At 34.2% G+C, this 24395-nt stretch overlaps 1 protein-coding gene across 1 annotated transcript in view; it reads left to right on the forward strand.

The window, feature by feature from the left end:
- The window catches only part of LOC111414872 (chaoptin-like), a 151038-nt gene that overhangs the window by 112120 nt on the left and 14523 nt on the right, over positions 1–24395 (forward strand). Inside the window, exon 4 of the mRNA XM_023046331.2 lies at positions 12342–12486. Coding sequence (XP_022902099.1) covers positions 12342–12486 — 145 coding nt within the window. The remainder of the gene's footprint in view (positions 1–12341; positions 12487–24395) is intronic.

Raw genomic sequence — 24395 nt, forward strand, 5'->3', positions numbered from 1 at the left:
GACATAATAAAGCCTCATGGTGAATAAACTTGGTTATTGCTGGTTAAACTGTGGAATTCGTCAAGATGTAATTTAACCTTTCGAGCAAGCGCCCACTTTGTAGCAAGCAATAGCTTATCCTTCAACGCTACAAAATGAACAATTTGTCACAGTTTTTCGCCCTTTGTAAACCATGTGATTTTGATTCAAATAAGATTTTATACACTTTAAGTAAATAGATCGGAACAGATAAGAAATTTGTATTTTCTTAGTTTATTATTATTCTTAATTATTTACTTTAATTAGTATGAATGAAGTAAGAGACAGTGCATTAAATTTTTATAAAATGAAATAATGATTTACGTTGAGGTGACTATTTAATTAAACTTAATTAAATTCAATTTAAAGGGGTGATACAAGTGGTCGCCACATCCATGTTTAAATTGCAGGTATCTCTTGGCTTTTTTGTCGTCTCTTTTTTGTACTAGAGTGGAAAGGTTTCCTGCTTTTTTAATCGTGAAAGATCGTGAAAGAGCGAAACTAAAAAATAAGTTCTCATTCATTCAATCATTCATTAAATTTTACCGTTTGTGTACTGTAAATACAGGATTTTTCACAATTCTTACTAAGCAAAATAATGTTGATCCAAACATGTTTAACCAAATTCCACCCACTGAAGAAGATTTAACGAAACATCAGGCGATGGTTTTAATCCTTTTCCCGAAAGAATCAGGCAAATTGAACCAAAGGCAGCATCGAAGCACCCTTGAACAACATATTGCAGAGAAATATACTGAAAGAAAAAGTTCAGATTCATTGGATTGGGGACTGCTAACCAGGTTGCGGAGCTAATGCTTTGATAGTAGCGAGAGGGAGTTAGGAAAACCAAGTTTCTTCAACAACAACGTAATTTTATTTATAAACAAAAATATAGAATAGAACCATCAATGCGTTTTAAAGAGCTCTTTTCGTGATGCGTCTCAGGGATGAACTGCAAGTTGCGGTGTCAAAGACCAACTGCTAACTGACTTCTCCGGGGCGATCCTAGTTCTTTTCTGCTTTGGTAAAACCTACGAACGTGTTGTTTGCCTTTTGGTTAGGAAAAGAAGTTTCCGTTAAACCTCGAAAGGTCAACGTTTTTTATGGCTCTGTTGTTTATCCTTCAATAACCCGAGAAAGTCTCTTTGTAAGGGTTACAATCATTCTTGGCTTTCTCGGATTGTAAAGGCTTTCCTCCTATTCATTTCTGTCGTCCAGATGTCCGCCACACAGGTATTCGGTTGCACAAAAGTTCTGGCCCAAGCAATCCTATTGCAGTATCAAGCCAATCAAGACACTCGCATTCCATGCTGCTTTAAACTAACAAATCGACGAAATTTAGCTCTACTTAGGTTCTTCTCTAAAAAGATGAAAAACGGAGATTATGATTGTGAATTGGTTATTATATATAAAGCAATCGTTTCTTTGGACAACAGGTGGAGGTTTTAGGTTTTATGATACATGCTAGGTATAGATCCAATTCATTTACTTTCCAACAGAAACTGAGCAAGTATCACAACCACAGTTTCGTTATTTAGATAAAATTTGTTTTAAATTCATGCCTTAATCAATTCGTAGAAAACACGAAATGAAATAATATGGTACCTAAACCCATCAGCAGCAGATGAACGTATCTGGACTAAATAAAAACTCTTACAAGCAACCACCAAGTACGTTTCAATTAAAATGTTCAAAGCAACAAGAAACTGTAAACAAAATTTTTAATATGATGGAGAGTTATAGTACTGCAAGATCAGAACGATACGTGAAGCTGCTTAATGCTGTCGAAACACTTCAAACATTCCAAAAACATTGCATCCCCGCGTTCTTCTTTTAAAGTATGACGATGTCGGTTAAGCAAGGATCACTTTAATCACAAATGAAACCAAAATTGGATATTAGGATTGTTAGAGAGCTGGAATTTGTAGTAACATATGCTAACATCGCAAAATATTTAAGCAAGACTTTGGACACAATGCTGAAATGGCAGAAACACGCGAAGAAAAAGCGCGAAGAACATGCCGAGTTCTTCGTACAGCGTATGAAATTTGTGTTGGCTCCTGGGGTAATATTTCGAGATGTACACGTAAAATAGAAAGTGATTGTTGCTGAAGGAATTTCGTAACTCATTCAGGTACCTATAAAATGTCGTGTCTAAAAGATACCTATAAAACCCCAAAAAGATAAAAAATATAGTAGTATTCCACTGCGAGATGTAGTGCTAATTCCTACACGCGAAGCAATAAAAACTCTACCTCTTTCAGAATTTCAGTCACAACGATACACAATGTAGTTGTTATGAAGGATCACACCGCTACCGATAGAATCATTCAAATTGGTCTTTCTTAAATAAATCAAGTTTTGGATCAGTTGCATAAGTTGAAATCTACATAAGTGGTAGCACTTTTCTTACTGGACAACCCACGCATAGAGAGAAAGCTTCAAAAGAAATATAATCGCTGTCCACCTAAATTTCGATTAAATAACTACCCGATCAGGACTAATAATCGATTCACAAACTTTATTTTCGCGACGAATGTGTACTGTTCTGCTTGTTGGCCAACGAAATTTGAATTGCGTCAAACAGCACAGCTATTTCGGTTTTTTAATAATTGCCTGAAAAACTGCAAAGACTGCCCAAAAACAGAATTGATTCCGTAAACTCCATCGTAATCACAAGGAGCGCAAGAGAATCGACTCTTATCAAATCAGTCATTCGGATAGCCAACATTTCTTCTCACAAAAATGTTGAGAGAATTAAATTACACAACCTGTTTCAAATACTACACACATGAAGTTAAATCAATAATAACAACTCCTCTTCCTCGTAACCCGACGTTTCCCGGACACATTGAACTCGATATCATTTATTTTATCCACATAAAGAGACGTAGTTTTCAATTTTTTTGATAACATTGATATTCCCTTGAGAGACTCGTAGAATTTGATGCAGATCCATTACCGAAGGAAAAGAGGAAGAGATCGCATCATCTATAACTTACCAGCGCACAATACCTGAAACACAAAAAGCAGTAAAAATGGATGTCTCAAATAGATGTGTCAAAGAAAAACCACTCGAATTGGTGTAGTACGTCAGAAAAAACAAAGCGCAGTGAATAGAATAGCTCCTCATATTAGCGTGTAAAACCTTGGCTGTCAGTGAACAAACCATTGTGATGACCAGTTTCAAAATCGAAAGTTGCAAAGTTACAAGTTATTGGAGGATTATGTTAGCAATTATCAGCAATTAAATTAAAAATCTATGCATTGAGTTTAATCCTTCCAAAAATTAAATGCCATATTTAAAAAGAAGTAATAATAACTACATTAATATTTGCGGCTTGTTGACAAATATTAAATAAAAATAAATAAAACAATATTTGATATTATAAAATAAAATCTTTTTGTTAATATTTATTTTCATACAATTGAATTTCGTTGATTAATTTTCATTTAAGTCCCAATTTATATGAAAAATAACACATGGATGTTGACGAACTCCACATTTTTCGATTACGCAATTCAATTGAAATTTGTTTATCTGTATTTGAAGCGCAAGTTTTTCTAGCAGTACTTGTTCGGTAAATTGGACAAAAACTAAACTACTATTCCCTCAGAATACAATAGCTAGTTAACGGTCGCCACGTGAATAGCACAAAATGTTCCAACATCGTACATAACAGTTCGGGTCGCGTTATCTTGATCAATTTGCGTTTGACAATAATTTAGTTTCGGTTTTGCATCCCGGCGCAGAACACTGGCTGCGCAACGAAATCCTATATTTGGTTGTTGATGCTCAACCTTTTGAAGAATTAACGAAATTAGTCGATTTTCCATTCGTAATTACAATGTGCATCCTTGGTTTACATCATATCGTGTGTCAAATTCGTTCGAATATTTTTGTATATAAACGAAATATTAATTCTGATTATAAATTCATGGCTTCACGGTGGCGTTGAATATTATGTTAATGTTGGGATTTGATTTGTAGATTTTCGCGTGATAGGATTATTTCAATTTCGAAGATAAATTTGTAATATATATTTAATGTAATAGTTAAAAATAAAAATATAAAAAAATGTATACAAAAATATATGAAAAATGGAAGATTTATTGTTATTATTTAGATTTTCAAGAATTTAATTGTATCTCGTCGGATTTCTTTCAGTGTTCGTTTTATTATTGAAAAGTGGACTGCATTTATGATTTATTTCGAGCAAAGCCGGAAGCGATGGTGGCGGTGTTGCCGGGATCTCGTTATTTCTGTCTGCCTTCGAGCTCGGTAATTTCCATTTCGAGCAGACAGAGTGAACATTTCGAGAGTGAAGCACCAACGCGAAGCAATAGGTCAACTCGCGGACTGCACTGTGCGGAAAGGGGTTTCCGAATAATTTCCATACCTCAAACAGACAGAGTCTGCCGCTAAACGCAACACACCATGCATAAGCGATCGGTTCGTCCGTCCGGACCGCTTCGGGCTCCGGACCCATATTTCACGCCCAATGGAGAGAACAAGTTCGACAGCAATTCGAAGCGGAAGTGACGTACATTCGGAACGTTTTTCTTCAACCGCTGCGAAAAATCTGCGGTGGCTTTCGCCTCGAAACTGATTTGAATGAGAATTGATCGTAATATAGCTTTTTCGCTTTGAGTTTCTACAGTTTTCAACAAGAGCAAATCCATTCCCGGGAGGTATTTGTACAAATTGAAATGTTTGATGCACAATGTGTGTTCGTTCGTCCACGTTGTCATTGGTACAGTTAGTTCGGGAAATGTAAAGTTTTATTTTCGCAAAGCGGAACTTCTGCATATGGGTTTTAAAACACATTTTTCCTTTTTATTTATCAATTTGTTTAATTTATTTGTTTCAATAAGCTCGTGTAACTTTATATCTCTGATTATTATCGATTACGGTGTAATTAATCTGGCACACACTAGTTGAAAACTAATTATCATGTTTAATCACCAATCAACATTAACGTTACCCAACGGGGAAGGGGAAGTAGTAACGGTGTAATACGACCCAATAGCTCAACTGTAATAGAATTGATAGAGATGTCGACGAAGCATTAACAGACACGTGGATGGGGTTGGTTTAAATCGACAACTGCGCTGCTTTTATCTCCGGTTTTCTATTGAACAAATCCGGCAAATTGACAAATGGGCGTGGATTACGGACACAAATTAGATTCCGTTATCGGGCTTTCGCTTTTGCCGACCTCGGGCGATCCACTTGACCGCGAAATGAAAAACAAGGGTTCGAGGATACGGCCTATAACGAATCTCGGCCTTTCAGGCGATCGATCTTCTAACACGACGAGTCGCCCCGAGCTTAAAGCTCAATCTGATTAATTGGCGTCCTTACGGATTGGCCTTTAAAGTCCCGGTGTTACGTTCTCTGACTGATTGGTCATTTGTAAAATTACGGCCTAAACCTATTTATTATTGGTTTGCAGGGTCGTTCGCCATCGCGACTTCGTCCCATGGGTAGGTGCGAAACCAACAGGGACCACTCGGTGTGGTTGCCGTACTCATTTATCTGTTAGATTCAAATCCCTGTGGAGAATGTCGAACGGAGCCGCACCGAAGGCCCAGGGCAATTTGTACTGCACCCTCTCGAATATTTCATTTCCGTGCTGGGGAAACTGTCGCCCAGGATAAGCGACGCCCTCCGACGTTCGTAAACATTCAATTCGGAGGACTGAGGTTTAGCCCGGACTTGTGTACGTTTCAAATTTGGTTACGTGTGCACCTGAAGGAGCGATGCTGAAGTTTTACTATGCAAACCGAGTAAATTGATAGCTGCAACGTATTCGGAGAGGAATATCCTTCTTTTCTAAAAGTCTGTAATGTCAAGGTTGTTAAAGATAATTGCATCATAGTCGAACATTTTTTATTCAAACCTGACAAATTCTAAAAAAGAAATACGTAATAATTTCTAAAACGGATTCAAATATTTAATAAAATTTTACTCTTGGAAAGAAAAACAATTCTTTTAGAACAACAGTTTTCATTATACGATACTATGCATATTTTGTACTGTCTTGGAACTTCGTATACTTAAACTCAGATCACTATAAACTTCAGGAAAATTAACTACTCGAAATTCGCTTCTGCACCAAAGGGCGCGTATTTTATACGCGAAACTGTTCGAAATTTTACGAGATTAAAGCAGTAAAACGCAAAGTATGACACACCTACACAAATGTCTATTCAAACAAAGGAGATATTTATAGTTGAATCGGTAAACTAAGTACCCCCAAAGATTAAATTTTATATATTTGATGGATGATATTAATTTTGTAAACATTTCACGTATGAAATAAAAGCACATCTAAAACGAACAAATATTATGCTGAGGTCGATGTCAAAGAAGACGAATCCGTGTTACGAATAGTTGGGGCCCGCCGCGTTACAACTGTACCGAACTAATTTGGTGGATGGGGGCGCGGAACTTTGTCGGCATCCGAAGCGATGTTCTGAGCAAACTTCGTGACATCCGCAGCGCACATGTGCCGACATCGGCCGTTGTTGAGATTGCTAATAAGGAGTTGACTGACATCTGCCCAATTTGTCGTGGCAACATGTGTTATGCCGTAAATCGGATTTTCAACTAACCAAAAAGAAACTTTACGAATTTAAAATCGCTTCGATACAAATTTTAATAAAAAATCTATTACTCATTAAATATAAAAGACTGTTTGTAAAGGTTCCATCACAAGTCGTCTTGAAGGCGACTATATAAATCCAGGATCACGATGAAATCTTTTGCGAACCCCCTTCTCTGCAAACTCCGACTACCGCAAATATTATCGAATAGTTTCAGCCGCGACGTTCCGTATCCAAGAGTTTTATGCGGCTGTGCACGCGGAAATGAGAAGGTTGGGCCCAGATCTGCCGTTCAAACTCCGTAGAAACTTCTTGCCCTCGCCTCCCTTACGGCAACTCGGACTAAGATGTTATGGGGTGCTCGTTTCGGGTGCCATCCTGGCATCAGTTAGAAAACTTCCGGGACAACTAGTTCACGTATTGACGTCCTTCCATCCAACGCTTAATCACGGCTAAGTAGACCGCTTATTGAACTGGCAAACCGCTGATACTAATTTGTTGGATCAGTGGTCGCAAACGGGCCGAGGCCGTACCCGCAAATTAGGATGGAAACGAGCTAAGATATTATACCGTTTCATGAGTTGAATATAAATTACAACGAATGTATATATTTCGAGAAATATGTATACTATGTATACTTTTTTTATGGACGATGAGTTCAAATCTGCAAAATATAGATTTTATTTTGATGGTGAATCACAAAAGAGGCGAACTATTCATAATATATTAAACCACCTCTTATAAAAGAATAAATAGGCTAATATATAAAGAATTCAACAAGTACAAATTGAATAGATTATTGTTATAAAAATGAAACATATTTCTTGTGTTTAAAAGTATGAAGATGGAGTATTGATGACTATAATATTTATCAATACAAATAAAAAAATATCAAAATGATTCTGAAACCTGTATAAAATTTGAAGATAGACAAATTAAGTATAAAGAAATATCAATAAGAACCGAAAAAAGAAGAAAAAAAAAGAAACCTTATGTAGAAGATGTTAATGGTAACACCTGGGATTGGGTCCATATTACAAAAATTTTTTTGGAACAATAGTTGCAAATTTTATTCTTAAAAATATTCCTCTTCTTTACTTTTGCTTGCAGCGTAAATATTGAGAAATATACGAAAATATGAAAATTGGATGAATTTGTTGCTATTTCAAGTTGTTAATGGTAACATTTAGGAAACGTAGCATGTAACAAAACAACTTTTAGAACAATAGTTGTAGCAAATATTATTCTTAATAATATTGCTCTCTTGTACTTTTGCTCTCGAATGCATAGATATCGAAAAAAATACGAAAATATGAAAATTATTCATCAAATTTTCATATTTTCATATAAAATCAAATTTTCATATATATTTCATTCTTTTAGAACCAATGGTAACACTCGGAAATCGGAGTATGTTATAAAAAAACTTTTAGAAGAAAAGTTATAGAAAATATTATTCTTAATAATATTGCTCTCTTGTACTTTTGCTCTCGAATGCATAGATATCGAAAAAAATACGAAAATATGAAAATTATTCATCAAATTTTCATATAAAATCAAATTTTCATATATATTTCATTCTTTTAGAACCAATGGTAACACTCGGAAATCGGAGTATGTTATAAAAAAACTTTTAGAAGAAAAGTTATAGAAAATATTATTCTTAATAATATTGCTCTCTTGTACTTTTGCTCTCGAATGCATAGATATCGAGAAAAATACGAAAATATGAAAATTTGATGAATTTCATTGTTTTACAACCAATGGTATAACACTCGGAAATTGGAGCATGTTATAAAAAAACGTTTAGAACAAAAGTTATAGAAAATTTTATTCTTAACAATATCGCTCTCTTTCACTTTTGCTCGCAGATGCGTAAATATTGAGAAATATACGAAAACATGAAAATTGGAGAAATTAGTTACTTTTACAAGTTGTTAATGGTAACGCTCCGGAAACGGAGCATGTAACAAAAAGACTTTTAGAACAATAGTTGTAGCAAATATTATTCTTAATAATATTGCTCTCTTGCACTTTTGCTCTCGAATGCATAGATATCGAGAAAAATACGAAAATATGAAAATTTAATGAATTTCATTGTTTTACAATCAATGGTAACACTCGGAAATCGGAGCATGTTGTAAAAAAACTTTTAGAACAAAAGTTATAGAAAATTTTAGTCTTAACAATAACGCTCTCTTTCACTTTTAATCGCAGAGGCGTAAATATTGAGAGATATACGAAAACATGAAAATTGGATGAATTTGTTGCTATTTCAAGTTGTTAATGGTAACATTTAGGAAACGGAGCATGTAACAAAAAAACTTTTAGAACAATAGTTGTAGTAAATATTATTCTTAATAATATTGCTCTCTTGTACTTTTGCTCTCGAACGCATAGATATCGAGAAAAATACGAAAATATGAAAATTTGATGAATTTCATTGTTTTACAACCAATGGTATAACACTCGGAAATTGGAGCATGTTATAAAAAAACGTTTAGAACAAAAGTTATAGAAAATTTTATTCTTAACAATATCGCTCTCTTTCACTTTTGCTCGCAGATGCGTAAATATTGAGAAATATACGAAAACATGAAAATTGGAGAAATTAGTTACTTTTACAAGTTGTTAATGGTAACGCTCCGGAAACGGAGCATATTATAAAAAACTTTTAGAACAATAGTTGTAGCAAATATTATTCTTAATAATATTGCTCTCTTGTTCTTTTGCTCTCGAATGCATAGATATCGAGAAAAATGCGAAAATATGAAAATTTGATGGATTTCATTATTTTACAACCAATGGTTACACTCGGAAATCGGAGTATGTTATAAAAAAACTTTTAGAACAAAAGTTATAGAAAATTTTATTCTTAACGATATCGCTCTCTTTCACTTTTGCTCGCAGAAGCGTAAATATTAAGAGATATACGAAAACATGAAAATTGGGGGAATTTGTTACTTTTTCAAGTTGTTAATGGTAACACTCCGGAAACGGAGCATATTATAAAAAACTTTTAGAACAAAAGATGTAGCAAATATTATTCTTAATAATATTGCTCTCTTGTACTTTTACTCTGGAATGCATACATATCGAGAAAAATACGAAAATATGAAAATTTGATGAATTTCATACCTTTACAACCAATGGTAACACTCGGAAATCGGAGTATGTTATAAAAAAACTTTTAGAACAGAAGTTATAGAAAATTTTATTCTTAACAATATTGCTCGAATTCACTTTTGCTCGCAGATGCGTAAATATTGAGAAATATACGAAAACATGAAAATTGTAGGAATTTGTTACTTTTTCAAGTTGGTAATGGTAACACTCCGGAAACGGAGCATATTATAAAAAACTTTTAGAACAAAAGTTGTAGCAAATGTTATTCTTAATAATATTGCTCTCTTTTGCTCTCAGATGCGTTAAATATCGCGAGAAATAGGTAAACATGAAACTTTTCGTTGTTTTACAAGTTAATATTGAGAAATATACAAGAATATGAAAATTGGATGAATTTGTTGCTTTTTTAACAAAAGGACTTTTTTGACACTCCTGAAACGAGCATATCACAAGAAACCTTTTAGAACAAATGTTGTAGCAAATTTTATTCTTAATAACATTGCTTCATTAGGGTTGGCAACACTGATTACGATATCCCAGTTAGTTCTTGGGATTTAAATGTTTGAACTTTGACAGAAACTAATCCCCAACCCAACCCAACTCAACCCAATCCAACCCAACCTCTAACGTTATATGCAACGGCAAATTCAAAATATGGTGACGACAAGATTTATAGAAATAATTAAATAATTTAATATTAATTTAATGTTGAGTTAATACACCAAAAAGGTGTATTAACTCAACATTAAATTAGCTTTAAAACACTTTCTATTTCTCCACAATATTTCAATTAGTTCTGCAGTTGCAGTTGTTTAATTTTATTTAACCAGGAAAAAGTTGGTATAGCAAGGTTTTTTTACTCGACAAAATGTCTTATTTACTTATTATCACTAAAATTAATGTTTTAATTTCAATCACTTTGAATTTACCTGCTATTAAACTGAAGACATTTACCATCACAATATCTCTATTCTATCATATTGAGTTGAATAGAGGGTTTCATTAAATATCATTTAATGAAATTCGATAATAAATTCAAATAATGCTTGAGTAAACTTTAAGGAAGCGATATTATCAAAACATAAGCTGGTATTTGTATCTTTTAAAGCATTCGTTTTTACTGAAAGATGATGATCTTAAGTAATCCTACCTAATCAAGTGTCTCTTCATTTTAATAGAATAATAATGGAAGATGTGTTTGACATAGTACTTATTTATATGTGCCTTATGCACCGATCCTTAAAATCTTCAATCGCTGATATTTTTTTCCGACTAGAATCTTCAAGCACTTCAATTCCAGTCCTCTACTGAATATTATTAATCGCTGGTAGTCGATGCACTACATAGTTTTAGGTTTTGGTGTCGTTGATCAGAAGAAAAATATATAAATGGAAACATATGAATAATAAATCACACAAACCGTAGAATAATATTATACTAGTAAAAATGTTTCATATTTCAAAAAATATATATTTGATTCTTATTTATTAAAATTTAATTAAAATTAAATATAGTAATTAAATCCTGTTATATATTTATCATTTCTTAATCCCATAATTATACCATTAATATAAAATGCGTTATTAATAAAATATTGTAATAGAAATCGGAAATGAATCAATATTCAAAGTTAATATGCACGAATTCACTAAGCACGAATATTTAAAACAAAGTCCATTAGTTCCCATTCCATTATTAAAGCATTCTAATGTTTGCATGCTCGACCAAATATAACAATTTATCTGTACGTTAATACAAAGCTTTGCATAATTTAATGTGTGTTAGGATATATTTTATGTATTTCATAAAGCTGTGGTTTATGCTCGGCCAGATTCAATTCTACACGTTTAAAATGTATGGATAATTACGAAAACATTTCCCGTTACATATTAATTGAAAATTTCTTTGAAATATCTAATTAATTAGTATTTGCGGTATACCTACCTATAAATTATTTATAGGTATAGATAATGCCCGATTACACATATTTTGATTATATTCAGTTTATGTCGTGATTCAAGAAAATAATTACTACCTTAATGACTACATTTGTGTTTGGTTTATTAGGTACCTAGGATAAATGATGAATCGAAGTTGGAATTACCCTATAAACTTCGACGAATCCGATGTTCGTCTTTGATGATTAACGTTTATAGCCGAATAGATATTAAAATTATTCGTCGTTTAAACAACGACCGTAAATATTCAAAGTGGAATCAATAAAAAAAGACACTATAAATAATTGTTACGCTTTCTTTGCGAGGACACGGTTTGTGGGGTTTAGTCACGCATTCACTCTAAAGGTAATAAGTCGTCAGATAGTATATCATCAACATTTATTATATCTGCGCACACGTTTCGAACAAGATCTCAATCAACTAAAAGGAACATACGCTTGATGTCTTTATATAAGTGATAACAATAATAATGTTTAAATAAGTTTCTGCGAAAAGTAATCGTACAATTTCAATAAATAATTGTGTAATTTAATCTCATGTTGCTTATTTATATCTCGCATCCGCAAACAATAATCTAATGTCGAATGGTTTAAAACGACCTGGTGCAGTAACGACAGTTGTTTGTTGCAGATCTCCCAGAGGGCGACATCAAACAGTTGGAGGTAGCCGGTAGCAACGTCCCAGCTTTGGAAGCGGAGAGTTTGGCAGGCTGCCAAGTGCACTCCCTGACCCTTTCCAACAACCACCTTCAGCACGTGGCCGAACGTGCTTTCAGGTTCGAATCTTATATCTATTAAATATCATTTCTATTACCTATATATACCTAATTTTACCCACATAAAAACGTTGTAATACGAATTTAATTTTAAATTTTATTGTCACCATTCTTTTTCTATATTTGTTGTGATAAATTGAAATAATTGGGATAAATGTAATAAAATAATAAATAACTGTAAAATAATTATTATTGGATGTAATTTAATTTTGAACGAAATAATAAAAAACACATCACTTGAGTTCTGATGCCGTTTCACACGCTTTTCTCTAGAATTTAGAACACAGTTTAATGTCTCATAAACCCATTTGGTATTTTATGAAACAGTTAACCTAACGGGTACAATAAATTTCTCTTGAATACGGGCCATTAAGTGCTGAAAAATTTCACTACTCTTTTTGATTCATCAAAATAACGACGGAACTATAAAATAGTTTTATTCGACCTATTTTGTCTTTATATCAACTCAAGTTTAGAAAAACTGTTGTGTTGAAAAAATAATAGCGATTCATAAAAAAAATGCCACTTTAAATTAATAACAAACTTAATTATCGTTTATAACAAACACGAATTCATTAAAAAAAAATAATCATTTTAATTTATCGTTTTAGTGCAAACACTGATTAGAACCTGAAAGTACTTCGAAGCGCATGACAAAACAAATCGCGTGCACAAACGCCTTTAGTTCTAATTAACGGTACACACCATAATTACCTCCGCGCCGATCTTGTCGATTTTTGACATTAACCCGAACCAACGACATTATAAATTCCGTTTAACTGCGGCGTAAATAACGAATAATTTATAGGAACGTTATTACTTCTCACTAGACCGTGTGATTGCGGTGATTTATTAACTCACCATGGTAACATATTGTGTACATATTTTACAGGACGCTTATAATTTATGAATATGCTATCGACTGGTGGTGTAGAACCACTCGTTTATTGATGTTCGAAGTCCGTTACATATTTTTGTAACAGTATTCCTATTTCGGTCACTATAGTTGAAACCACACAATCATTTATCACAATATGGGAATAATTTTTTTTTTAATTTCAATTGTTAAATTTAGTCAATTCAATAGTGTCCACTAGATAAAATCTATGAAAGTATCAGAGAAAATATATGCGTTCTGTGATCGATATCATGATCAAGAGAGAGCTTAAGATATCAAACATTCTTAAATTACTTACAAGTATGAAATGCTAAAAATCATGTCAAACCCGCAGGACCCGAAGGATCGTGTTATCACATAATACAAATAACACACCCGCCGATGAGAACGACCTCCTCAACTTTCTGCCCACAGGATAGAGAAGAGGTGGTGAAAAAGCTCTCTATCTACAATTCAATCTCTAATTTTTCAGTATCAAAAAATGCTATGTGACATACAAACCAAACATTGATGATTGGAAAGTCAAATAAGACGTGCAGAGTTACGTTGTTGATGAGTGACTCTTTTAGACGTTACTTGATTCAAGATAAGTTACCATAAAACCTCAAATGTTTGCGAAAATCGAAAGCTTAATCGGAGACTAGTAACATATCGCCGTAAATATTTTTACAAATTTGCAGTATCTGCTTTGTTAGATTCTGTAAGTCTAAAATCAAGTATACGTCTCTACCTCTAATATATTTTATTATTATTATTATTATTGCTGCCGGGCTGAGGAGAGCGGCCCCTCTCGTTACCGCGACCTATAAGATCTATTGTAACTTTAGTCCTCCAAAGGTTTAGGGCAAATGTAGGTCCTTAATGAACCTTAGTATTGTCCTGAGGTCTTGAACCTTTATGTCGGTAGGTAACAGGGGAGTTTTACCGAAGACGTTGTGCCTTAGACGGCCTCTGGCGACGCAATTGCACAGTATATGTTCAGCAGTTTCTGACTAGTCGTTGCATAGTCGACAAGTTTGATCCTCAGCTTGTCCAATGTGGAAGAGGTGGTATTTTAGGGGCACATGGCCGGTCAGGTAGCCTGAGAGCGTTCTTAGATCCCCTTTGCTGAGGCATAAAACCTCTTTGGTTTTGTTTTGCGACGGAGTTATCATACTCTTCGCTTATCTAAGCCTCCCAGTTGTTGATTGTTTGTTTTAGGTGGCTTTTTTGTAGTCCACATCCAGGTTGGGGTCCAATGAAGGGCGTGTTTGCTGCCTCTTTGGTCAGCTTGTCGGCCTTCTCATTGCGGCATCTAATATATTTAATCTGATCAATGTATTACTCGCTTCTTCAAGCAGTAATATTTTCATTAATTTTCTCTATTTCTAACAATTTGTTTCCAAATCATACATTACGTATACGGCTGCACCGATATAAAATTGGTACTGGAACTACTACTTTAATAACATATTCTAAAAATTACATCTTTTGACTTATTTGAACATTCAATACGGCCCTTATAGCTGTTTTCCATCACAAATATTGAGTCTTCCCGCATCATGCAAAGCAAATAATCTTCGCTACACTAATTTGACTTTGATGAGCTTTGTTGTTTGAAATTTCTCCCTCCCAAAGTAGGCACCATTTAATCTAGGGCTGCACATTTTTTTTGTACTTCATCTTTTATACTTGTGTGATACACTCCTCAGATATTCCCAAATGGTTTGTCATTACTTATATCGCTCTTTATCATTACCGCTTTAACAATTTCATTAGCAAAAATACTCAATACAACTGAATAGAAGACTACAACTCCACAGTACGTGACCCTATACTTGTCTGTTAAGGTTCTGACATACCAGAGATTTTATGAAAATTGTACATAAGTCATAACATAACAAGAATAACGGCAACTAACTTGTTAATTATTAGTATAAAAATATTCATCCCAGTAAAATACTACACTTGAGAACATGACCACAACCTTGTATTGCCGAAAATAAAAAGTATTAATTCACCCAGCAAGAAGAATAACCAACAAACAAAGAAAAACAGTAAAGTTGACATAAAGACACTGAAGGAAGAATATTATAAGAGAAAGAAAAAGAAAAGAAATGGTCATCCTGGCGACCGATTTACAAATCAGGTTAGGAAACATTAATTCCGTCAAAAATGGCTTCGGGAGGTCGTTGATGCGTTTGAAAAATGGCTCAATATTGTCATAAAACCTGCACCCACATTACCACTCAGTCGCTTGACGACAACTGCATACAAGGCTATAAATCCAGCATACTTTTCGAGCCCTCGAATTTTCTTGTACAGACTTTAGTTAAGGAATAAAAAGATGAATACTCATCTGTAAGCTTCTTCTCCTTGATCCGAGTGGTTTTCATCTTCACCCTCACCAAAGAGACTTTAAAAAATTAGACGAAGTGCGACTAAACGTGCCTAAAAAGCTGTATAGGCATGCTACGAAACCATACATCTCAGTCATTATACCTTTAAGTCTTTTGATACTGTCCCGTACATTTCTATCTACAAAGCTCTTCGTTAAATCAGGATGGATGACGATTCATTATCATGAAGAAGACCTACACCCAACAACAAAGAATTGTAACCATCTTTTCCAGAATTTTAACTTGTTTCATTGTCTAATATTAAGCCCTTTGATTTTTTACCATTTCAAGTTCTAACTGTACATATTGTATTGTCAAATATTTCAACCTGAAGCTTTGTTTCTTTAATCGACAATCTTGACGGTAAATTTAATTTAATTTATTTTTTCTAACAGACCGATGTCTTAACAAAACCTTATTCTATTCTGTATCTAGTCGTGCCAGATGAAGATCGCATAGTTCGATCGAAACATATGTAACACCGAAAATAAAAATTAAATTCATTTTCATCGTCTCTAAGCGTTTTTTTTTTATTTTTTTTATTAATTTACGATGAACCTGGAAATAATACTAACTAAAGAAGACCTACTTCAACTTAACGTGTTATTTCACAAACATGAAACTTATTATTTTAGACGATAACGTTAAGCTTATCAGATTGACTGCTGATACTGGAGGAAATAACCGGATTTTCATTGTACTCTGAAAGTTGATTACTCCAACTGACGGCAGAAAATAACGGCAGTGTCCTGATCAAATTTTGGTCAGAGCAGGACTACGTTCATTCTTTCTTGATAAGAGTAAATCTTCTCCCAACTAATAGTATGCCCTCCAACTCTGAAATGTCTGAAACCATTTAATATTCTTGTATATTTTGAATATTCTTGGTGTAAGCATGGATTTTTTATGAATTTTAATCTTTTCTTAGGTTTTTATCCCAAAAGTTTGGTCACAGGAGAGAAGACTGTCTCAGTTCAGGAATTCTTTGAATTATTGGGTAAAGTTGTTCCATTACACTAGAATTACACTAAAAAATATGCATTGAAATTGATTTAACAAACAAACGACACTCTGACCCTTTTATCTTTTCAATTGGGATTTTCTACCATCTATAGTATTCAAAAACTTCTAATATTCAACAAAACCTGATTGATATCCAGCAATATAAGCGCCTTACAGATTCTTGTTTCTTAACTGAAATAGAGCAGCGTATGAAAAACTAAACTGCACTAAAAATGTGCTGAGTAGAGCTTCATGATGTACACAGCTATATAAAGAATAAAAATTAAATCTCTTTAAATCGTCCGCAATTTGAAGTCTTACTTGTCAGAAACAATGCAAACTGCCATCAACTTATCAAATTGTAACTAATCTCATTCGTACTCGTACAAAACACGAAGATCCTTATAGCTCGATTAACATCAAGTAAGTACAAAACACACCCCTTACTTCAGTTGCTACGAACGTCAGTTAGAAACTTTTGACAACGTCTCTCCTCGAATCTCGTCGTCAGCGGATACCTTTCAACGCTGAACACGACGAACACGTGTTTGAGTTGCTGAAACGCCGTATTGGTACACGCGTGCCCGGCAAATTTAATTGCAAATTGCAGCGGAGCAACGCCGATAGTTGGCTTTCTCGGTGGCGGCCGCTGAAATGCGGCTTTCGTGTTGCGAACGGTGCGGGGGGCGTTCTACGTCCACCCCCTTAATGTACAGTCTGCGATATAGTCGACCAACCCCCTTGACACGTCCTCATTCACGCGATTCAATATGCTTCAACACCGAGCGGTAATGACGGGGATACAAAAAGAACTTGTCCCATTCAAATTTAATGAGAAGTGATAATAGAAAGAAGATCTAATCAATTTATTGTAAGAAATCTAAATTTTTTTTCGTCTATTCTTTTCCAAAAATCTTTTCAATCTGGTGTCAATGACGGGTTAAAGTATAATTATTCACGGCGTTTGACTCACTAATAAACAAAAGATATCGTCAAAAACCTGGTCGGTAATGAAAAGAGCTGAAAGAAACCGCGTCGGTAGCAGAACTCACAACCATTCGAGGTATTGAATGTGTATCCCATGCACATGGACACAAAAAGTACTGAAGCAGCACGGGTCGAACAAAAGGAGGGTGAAAACAAAAGGAGTAACAACCGCGGAAAAAATAAGAAGGATGATGTATGAGGCGTTCGGTAAATTACTGCCCGCTTTTTCGTTTCGCGGGATTCATTAATTCATCGCTCGCCTAAAAGGGGTGTCTCTCCACCCGGGAGGAGGAGATTTATGCATTCCTCCGCAGTCCTTTTTTCAGGGGGGCGAGAGGGTGCGCATTAAACCTGTCTCACAGTAATTTGCGACTGCTTAAAAATTAAAATTTTGCAAATAATGTTTTCGCTCTTCTACCGTATTTTTCTTTGTCAAGCACAATTTCGAGGAAGCCGAGCTTACCTTAATGATGCGCTTAATTAAGATGCCGCCGTAGATAAACTCGGCTTTGTGCTATATTTAAAAAGAAAAATATAATTGTTTTCAACAACAACTTATTCAAGAGGAAAATTTCTTAATATATTTAAACATAGTATTATACTGTTATTAAAAAGTCATTATACGAGGACTTCAACATGTCGTTTAAAATTCATTATTCAAAAGACCAAACGGCTATCGATCGATTACGATAATAATACTCGATGTGTGCCTGCATAGGTTAGTAGTTATACTCCGTAACAATGATAATAGATTCAAGATAATATCAATATTCCATCGGATTTGAAGTACGAGGCGCCGCTCGGTACATATCAAGCAATCGAGCTTCCTGCCTACCGCAGAGATTTCCATTTCTCCGGCAAGATTAGGTCACCGGTGTGTAGTCCCTGTAGCCGCCTGGGGACCTTTGCGAAAAATCCAGGAGTTCGCGAGCAAATAGCTCCTAGAATATTGTTCCTTGGGGAGACCGAGACGAAATTCCTCTTACTATAACCGAATTACCACTTTAGGTGAAAATCCGGCATGAAAAATCATCACGTACAAGAAAAACCAAAAATATTTTATTGATGCGTTTTAATATTTATAAAGATAAAAACTTGCAACAAATCAAAGCTGCAACATCCCCATTATCCTAAACAACTAATTTACCGTTCTATATTTCCGTTTTATTTTATAGACAAAACGGGCTGCTTCATTTTCCCGTCGCAATTAAACTCGAAACAGCAAATACCTCCGAAGGAATTAAAAGTTTCCGCTTTAAGTTCAACTTCCTTGCCGGAAAGATTTAACTTCTGCTGCAAGGTAAAATGATCGTCTTTTCGCTTCTTCGGAAAAAAAAATCTCATTTAGCTCTCCGAACCCGGGGGAAAAGGGTGCTGATCGATTAGGCGCTGCATATTTCATAATTCACCCCTAATTGACGCTGCAATTAGTGCGTTTTGTAGAAAAGCCCCTTTTAATTGTGCAAATCCATCCAGGTGGAGAGGTTAACTCGAACGGAGCAACTCCGAATTTTATAACTCCCGGGTTCTCCGTACACTTTTCAGGAGCGCCCAATAATCTCGGAGGTCTGATAATCGAATTAAATTGCCGGGTGGGTTAAGTGCACGAAAGGAACGTCAATTTACCGACTCTCTTGCACAGAACGAAGGGCGGTAAGACGATTAAAAAGAAAACTCTCGCAATATAGAGCACGACAAGGGGCGGTAACCTCCTGGTGAGTTATTACGGATAATTTCACCATTTTTTGAACTTTTCGATACGGTACACGAAAGAGTTTCAAATCACAATTAAAAACAAATAAAATTGAAGTACACGATATATAGAGAAAATTGAATCATTTGTTTTTTTGATAATAATCTTTTTAAACTAATAAATTTTGTGGATTAAATTTATTATTAAATTTTCACTGATCAGAACACAACATATTCACATTGGTTCACGTAAATATTTTAAATGAATTGAAATTTGTATTGAAAATAAATTAAAACGTTAACTTTTATATTTAACACAATTACGTTTGAAAAACAAACGACAGCACCAGATTTAGTCGTCGTGCGTTTTTCCATAAATCGAGAGGTTGAAATGAAAAACCGCCAAAGGATAGCCGTTTCGAAACCGTACCACACACATCGAGAAAGGGAAAAAGCCTGGCATCGCTTTATAATCAATCGATGTGCCAGCGACATTAACGGAATTAAATTGAAATCCAGAGTTTTCAATCCCCAATCTATCGCGCCCCCTTTTTATTTCCGTTGTTATCCGCTTTCCACGTTTGGCACGTCGTTTTTATTGCTACCTGTGCACCTCGTATCGGTGTACAAAAGAAACGTCAACTGCTGAAAAGAGGGATTTCGAGCGGCGTCCGATTTTGCTCGATTGAAAATTTCAAACTGGAATTGAAATTTGAGATATTCTATTATAAATACGAACAAAAAATTGAAACATAAAAAAACTTTCTAACAGAAAGTATTTTTATAAATATTTTCCCCAAAATCAAAAATAATACGACAATTCGAATAAAACTTTAAATACGTAAAATAAAAGAAAATAAAGTCAGATAGAAAACAGTTCAAAAGCAATTTAAATGCATTATGAATTACGGGAAGCAAACCATTCCACTGCGTAATCGATTGAACAGTAAACGACTTGTGAATGATTTCTGTGTTGAGAATCGGAAACATAAGCAAGGTACCCAAAGTCGAGTCACTTGACAAATACGCTAAAGCGAGTCTGCTTTGAACCTTGAATAAAATAATATATACACTGAAAATCTACGGCTCTGACATGTTAACATCTGTGAATGATTGCGGTACAGCGTAATGTGTTGAATTCTCCCCAAATCAAATATGAAACTTACGGTATATAACGTTTTGTAGTTTCTGTATTTCTCTCTAGATGGATAACGAGATACGGTATACGTAGAATATGTAGCGAAATTATTAATAACGATTATGATGTGACGAAATTTTATCAAAGTGTAAACTTTTTTGTAAACAACTTGAGTTTAAGACTTCCATAATATTCCGATTATATGATCATCTCGAGAGTTTAGGTGAAAAAAGGTGAAAAATTTGTGTTAACTTTAATCATCTCATCTAAAGTAAAGAATCTTTGAAAGGTCATTATTAAGATGTCAGTTAATTTGGGAAAACATATTATAGCAGAGCTGAAAAATCAAATAAATAAAAAATTTTATAAATTTTAATTGTCTCCGAATAGCTTCCTAATGGAATAGTTACAATTTATACCCAATTTGTACCCCATTACGTTCCAATGTACTTCGCGCTGCTTTTATCATCTTCAAATTGGTTCTTAACTACTCTTAATAACACATATTGCCTCCGAATGACTGCGAATTGCTTCCAATTTCTTCCCTATGGCTTCCTTTACTTTCCAAGTGTTTCAGATTTAACCAAATGCATCTCAATTGATCACAAAATGGCTTTCTAAGAATTCAACCTTAAGTCGGAAAGTTTTAATTGCCTGCAATTGCTTTCAATTCTTTGCTAACGGCTTCATTCAGTTTCCAAATGTCACCGAATAGGTATCCATTGGCTTTAAATAATTTTCACAACAAATATTTTTCATTAAATAAAAAACCTGTATGTAATTCACAGAACCTTACGGGTCTCATGTTTTATTTTACAAATTTTAATTGTCTCCGAATAGCTTCCTAATACCCTTTGTAACACTTATTATTTATACCCAATTTGTACTCAATCACGTTCCAATGTCAAATTGGTTCCCAATTACTCTTAATAACACATATTGCCTCCGAATAACTGCGAATTGCTTCCAATTTCTTCCCAATGGCTTCCTTTACTTTCCAATTGTTTCAAATTTAACCAAATACATCTCAATTGATTACAAAATAGGTTTCAAAGAATTCAACCGTATGTTGAAGAGTTTTAATTGCCTGTAACTGCTATCAATTGTTTACTAAAGGCTTCATTTAGTTTCCGATTGCCACCGAATAGCTTCCATTGGCTTTAAATAGTCTTTGTAGTAGTTACAAATTACATCGAATATTTTAAAATAATTCCCAATGATTAATTGAACTAATTAATTGAGATTCAGGGTAATAACGATAACTAATTGAGCTTTGATAATAACAACGGTTGGCTTTGATCCGCTAGTAACTTAATTATTATAACAAATAAATCCTAAAAGTGACTGTCTCTTTCTGTTATCCTTAGCATATTCTCAAATAACGAAGAGCCTATTAGAATTAGAGTCTCTGATGAAATCTCATTTACCTACTTTAGCGTCATCGATTAGTTTCACTGATTCATTTTTTAGAACTTAAACTGAAACCATTCACAGGTAGACTTGGACATCTTTAGACCCAAATAACTATTATGATTTCTCCGTACCGGAACAAATGACTCCGGATTATAAAGGAAGTCAACAGGTAAAAATTCAAAGTCATGAAGTCGAATGTCAATGTCGGCAAAATCTAACTAAAGATTGACCTCAATTTTACCAAATTGTTCCTTGTGTTGTGCTTCCCCAGCTTTTCATCGTTAATTTCGTGACGTTAGCATATGATAGTATCGCGTTAAATTTCTACCCCTTCCTCTTCAAGTTCCTTCAAGAAGGAGGGTGTATAGAACTGTTGATGAGAGTTCTCAGCGCAAATTTTTGCGACTTCAAAGCAATCCATTCGGGGGCTGTGGATAAACGATGCTATGTTTCAGAAACATATGTGTGACCGATTGCTTTGGCCATTGATTCTACCAGATAGTGGTTGACGGGCTTGCAGGCCAATTCATAGTAGTTCGTTTGAGGTTCTGCCGAGAAAAGATAACTGCAAAACTCGAGTCTAGTTGTATGTAGCATTAACCCACCTGTATGATAACATCACTCACGGTGTTTATCCCTAGTTACAACGAGCATGTGCTTACAACCTTGCGTGGTGACCGAAATGTGTGGAAAAAGTCTGCACGCGAATAAATTCCGATGCGTGACACGACTGAATCATTTAAATTGTTTCTCTTTTAAAATTTTAAAAGTTTTTATCATTAACAACGTTAGCTTCTTAATTGTAACCAATCATACAAAAATGCTGGTGCCTTCTTGATCAATATGCGATACATCTTCTGAATTATCACAGTCACTTGCTATTACAAAATTATCATAAACTAAAATAGTGCTAATCAGCAGGATATTTAGTGTAAGGATTTAATCCTCTCCGTGATAATATAAGATCCTTTAACGATGTTATCAATTATTGCTACTTCGTTGACAAATTCGCCAACACAACTTTTCGACTCTAATTAATAAAAAAAGATCAAACATCAAAGAACCTTTTAAAAAGTTTCTGTTGAATTAAAGTCATTCAACTATTGTAATCGAATATATCGATAGGATTTAAAAGTGCACTTTAAACTAGATGCTGAAATGGAATTGAATAGTTTGTCAATACAACACATCTCAATCCAATCTATTTTTTATGGTAGGTAATGTTTGAAAAACACTTTTTGCTGTTTCATATCAGTTTATGTTAGTTTTAATTTTATATAAAAAATTGATTGAATTGAGTTGGATCAACATACAATTTTCAAAAACCATTTAGTAATATAAAATATTTAATTCTAACTTCGGTAGAGATGAAGTACTTCTATTAGCTTTGGTTTTAAACCCTGTACTAGATGCAATTACGTTTTACATTTTTTTTTTGTAATAAATAAACAATTATATTTCGAAACGAATTTATTTTGCACTTTTTTGCTGCTTCGTTTTGGTTGTAAACGTTTCGTGAAAACACAGGTACTGCACTTTATGTTAAATTTTATAGAATCTTGTAATTTTCCGCGCACTACAGACCTTTTTAGTGCCTTTCATAAAACCGTACATACCTTAACAATGTCACAATGGCGCAGTGCCGAGCATAAAATTTGCATATTTAACGAACGTCTAATTTTATTCATAACGTGTATATTTTACCAAACCATCCTGCACTTGTGAAGTTTAAGTATTTTATATTCACTTGTTTTTTATCTATAGCAATTATTCAATGTAATACAAACTCCACTTTTTAAATTAAAATGATTCTTTCAAAGCACCTTCATAAAGCTAGAATAGATTGTGAAATAATTAAACAAAAAAAGTGTTAATCCAAAATCAATCAATGAATGTTTTTTTGTTCTATTGAAAAAAGGCTAGCAATTAACTGCCGCAGTCATTTTATTTGCTACCGTCAATAACAGAACCATCAAATTTACCGGAACAATTCGGAAGCTATCGTAATTTATTTACGAGGGGGTAATTTTCGCCAAATCGGAAAATTCGGCGATTCGTTCACGGAGGTTATTGAATCCAGAAATAAATTTCTATTGTGGCCCAAAACTGGCTGGCTGCCGTTTTTCCGCCTTATCATACGATGGTGATTTATAATTCTTCGGGGCTACTTGGGTGCTGCCGCCGCAAACAAAAATATACCGACAAAATCGAAGGATATTTACCGAAGCCACGCGATTTATTTAAAGCCGGTGCCAACTTCCGAACGCAATAAATCCCACGTTATCGATTCGTAATTGAGTTTGCCCGAAAGTTTCCTCAACAGCAGTTGTTTGCCTAAAATATGGAAGTGCTTTTTCGAAAAATAATATTAAAAAATACTAGAAAGAACATCATTTTATAT

This window comes from Onthophagus taurus, chromosome 1 (genome assembly GCF_036711975.1).
Source record: "Onthophagus taurus isolate NC chromosome 1, IU_Otau_3.0, whole genome shotgun sequence".
Lineage (NCBI taxonomy): Eukaryota > Metazoa > Arthropoda > Insecta > Coleoptera > Scarabaeidae > Onthophagus > Onthophagus taurus.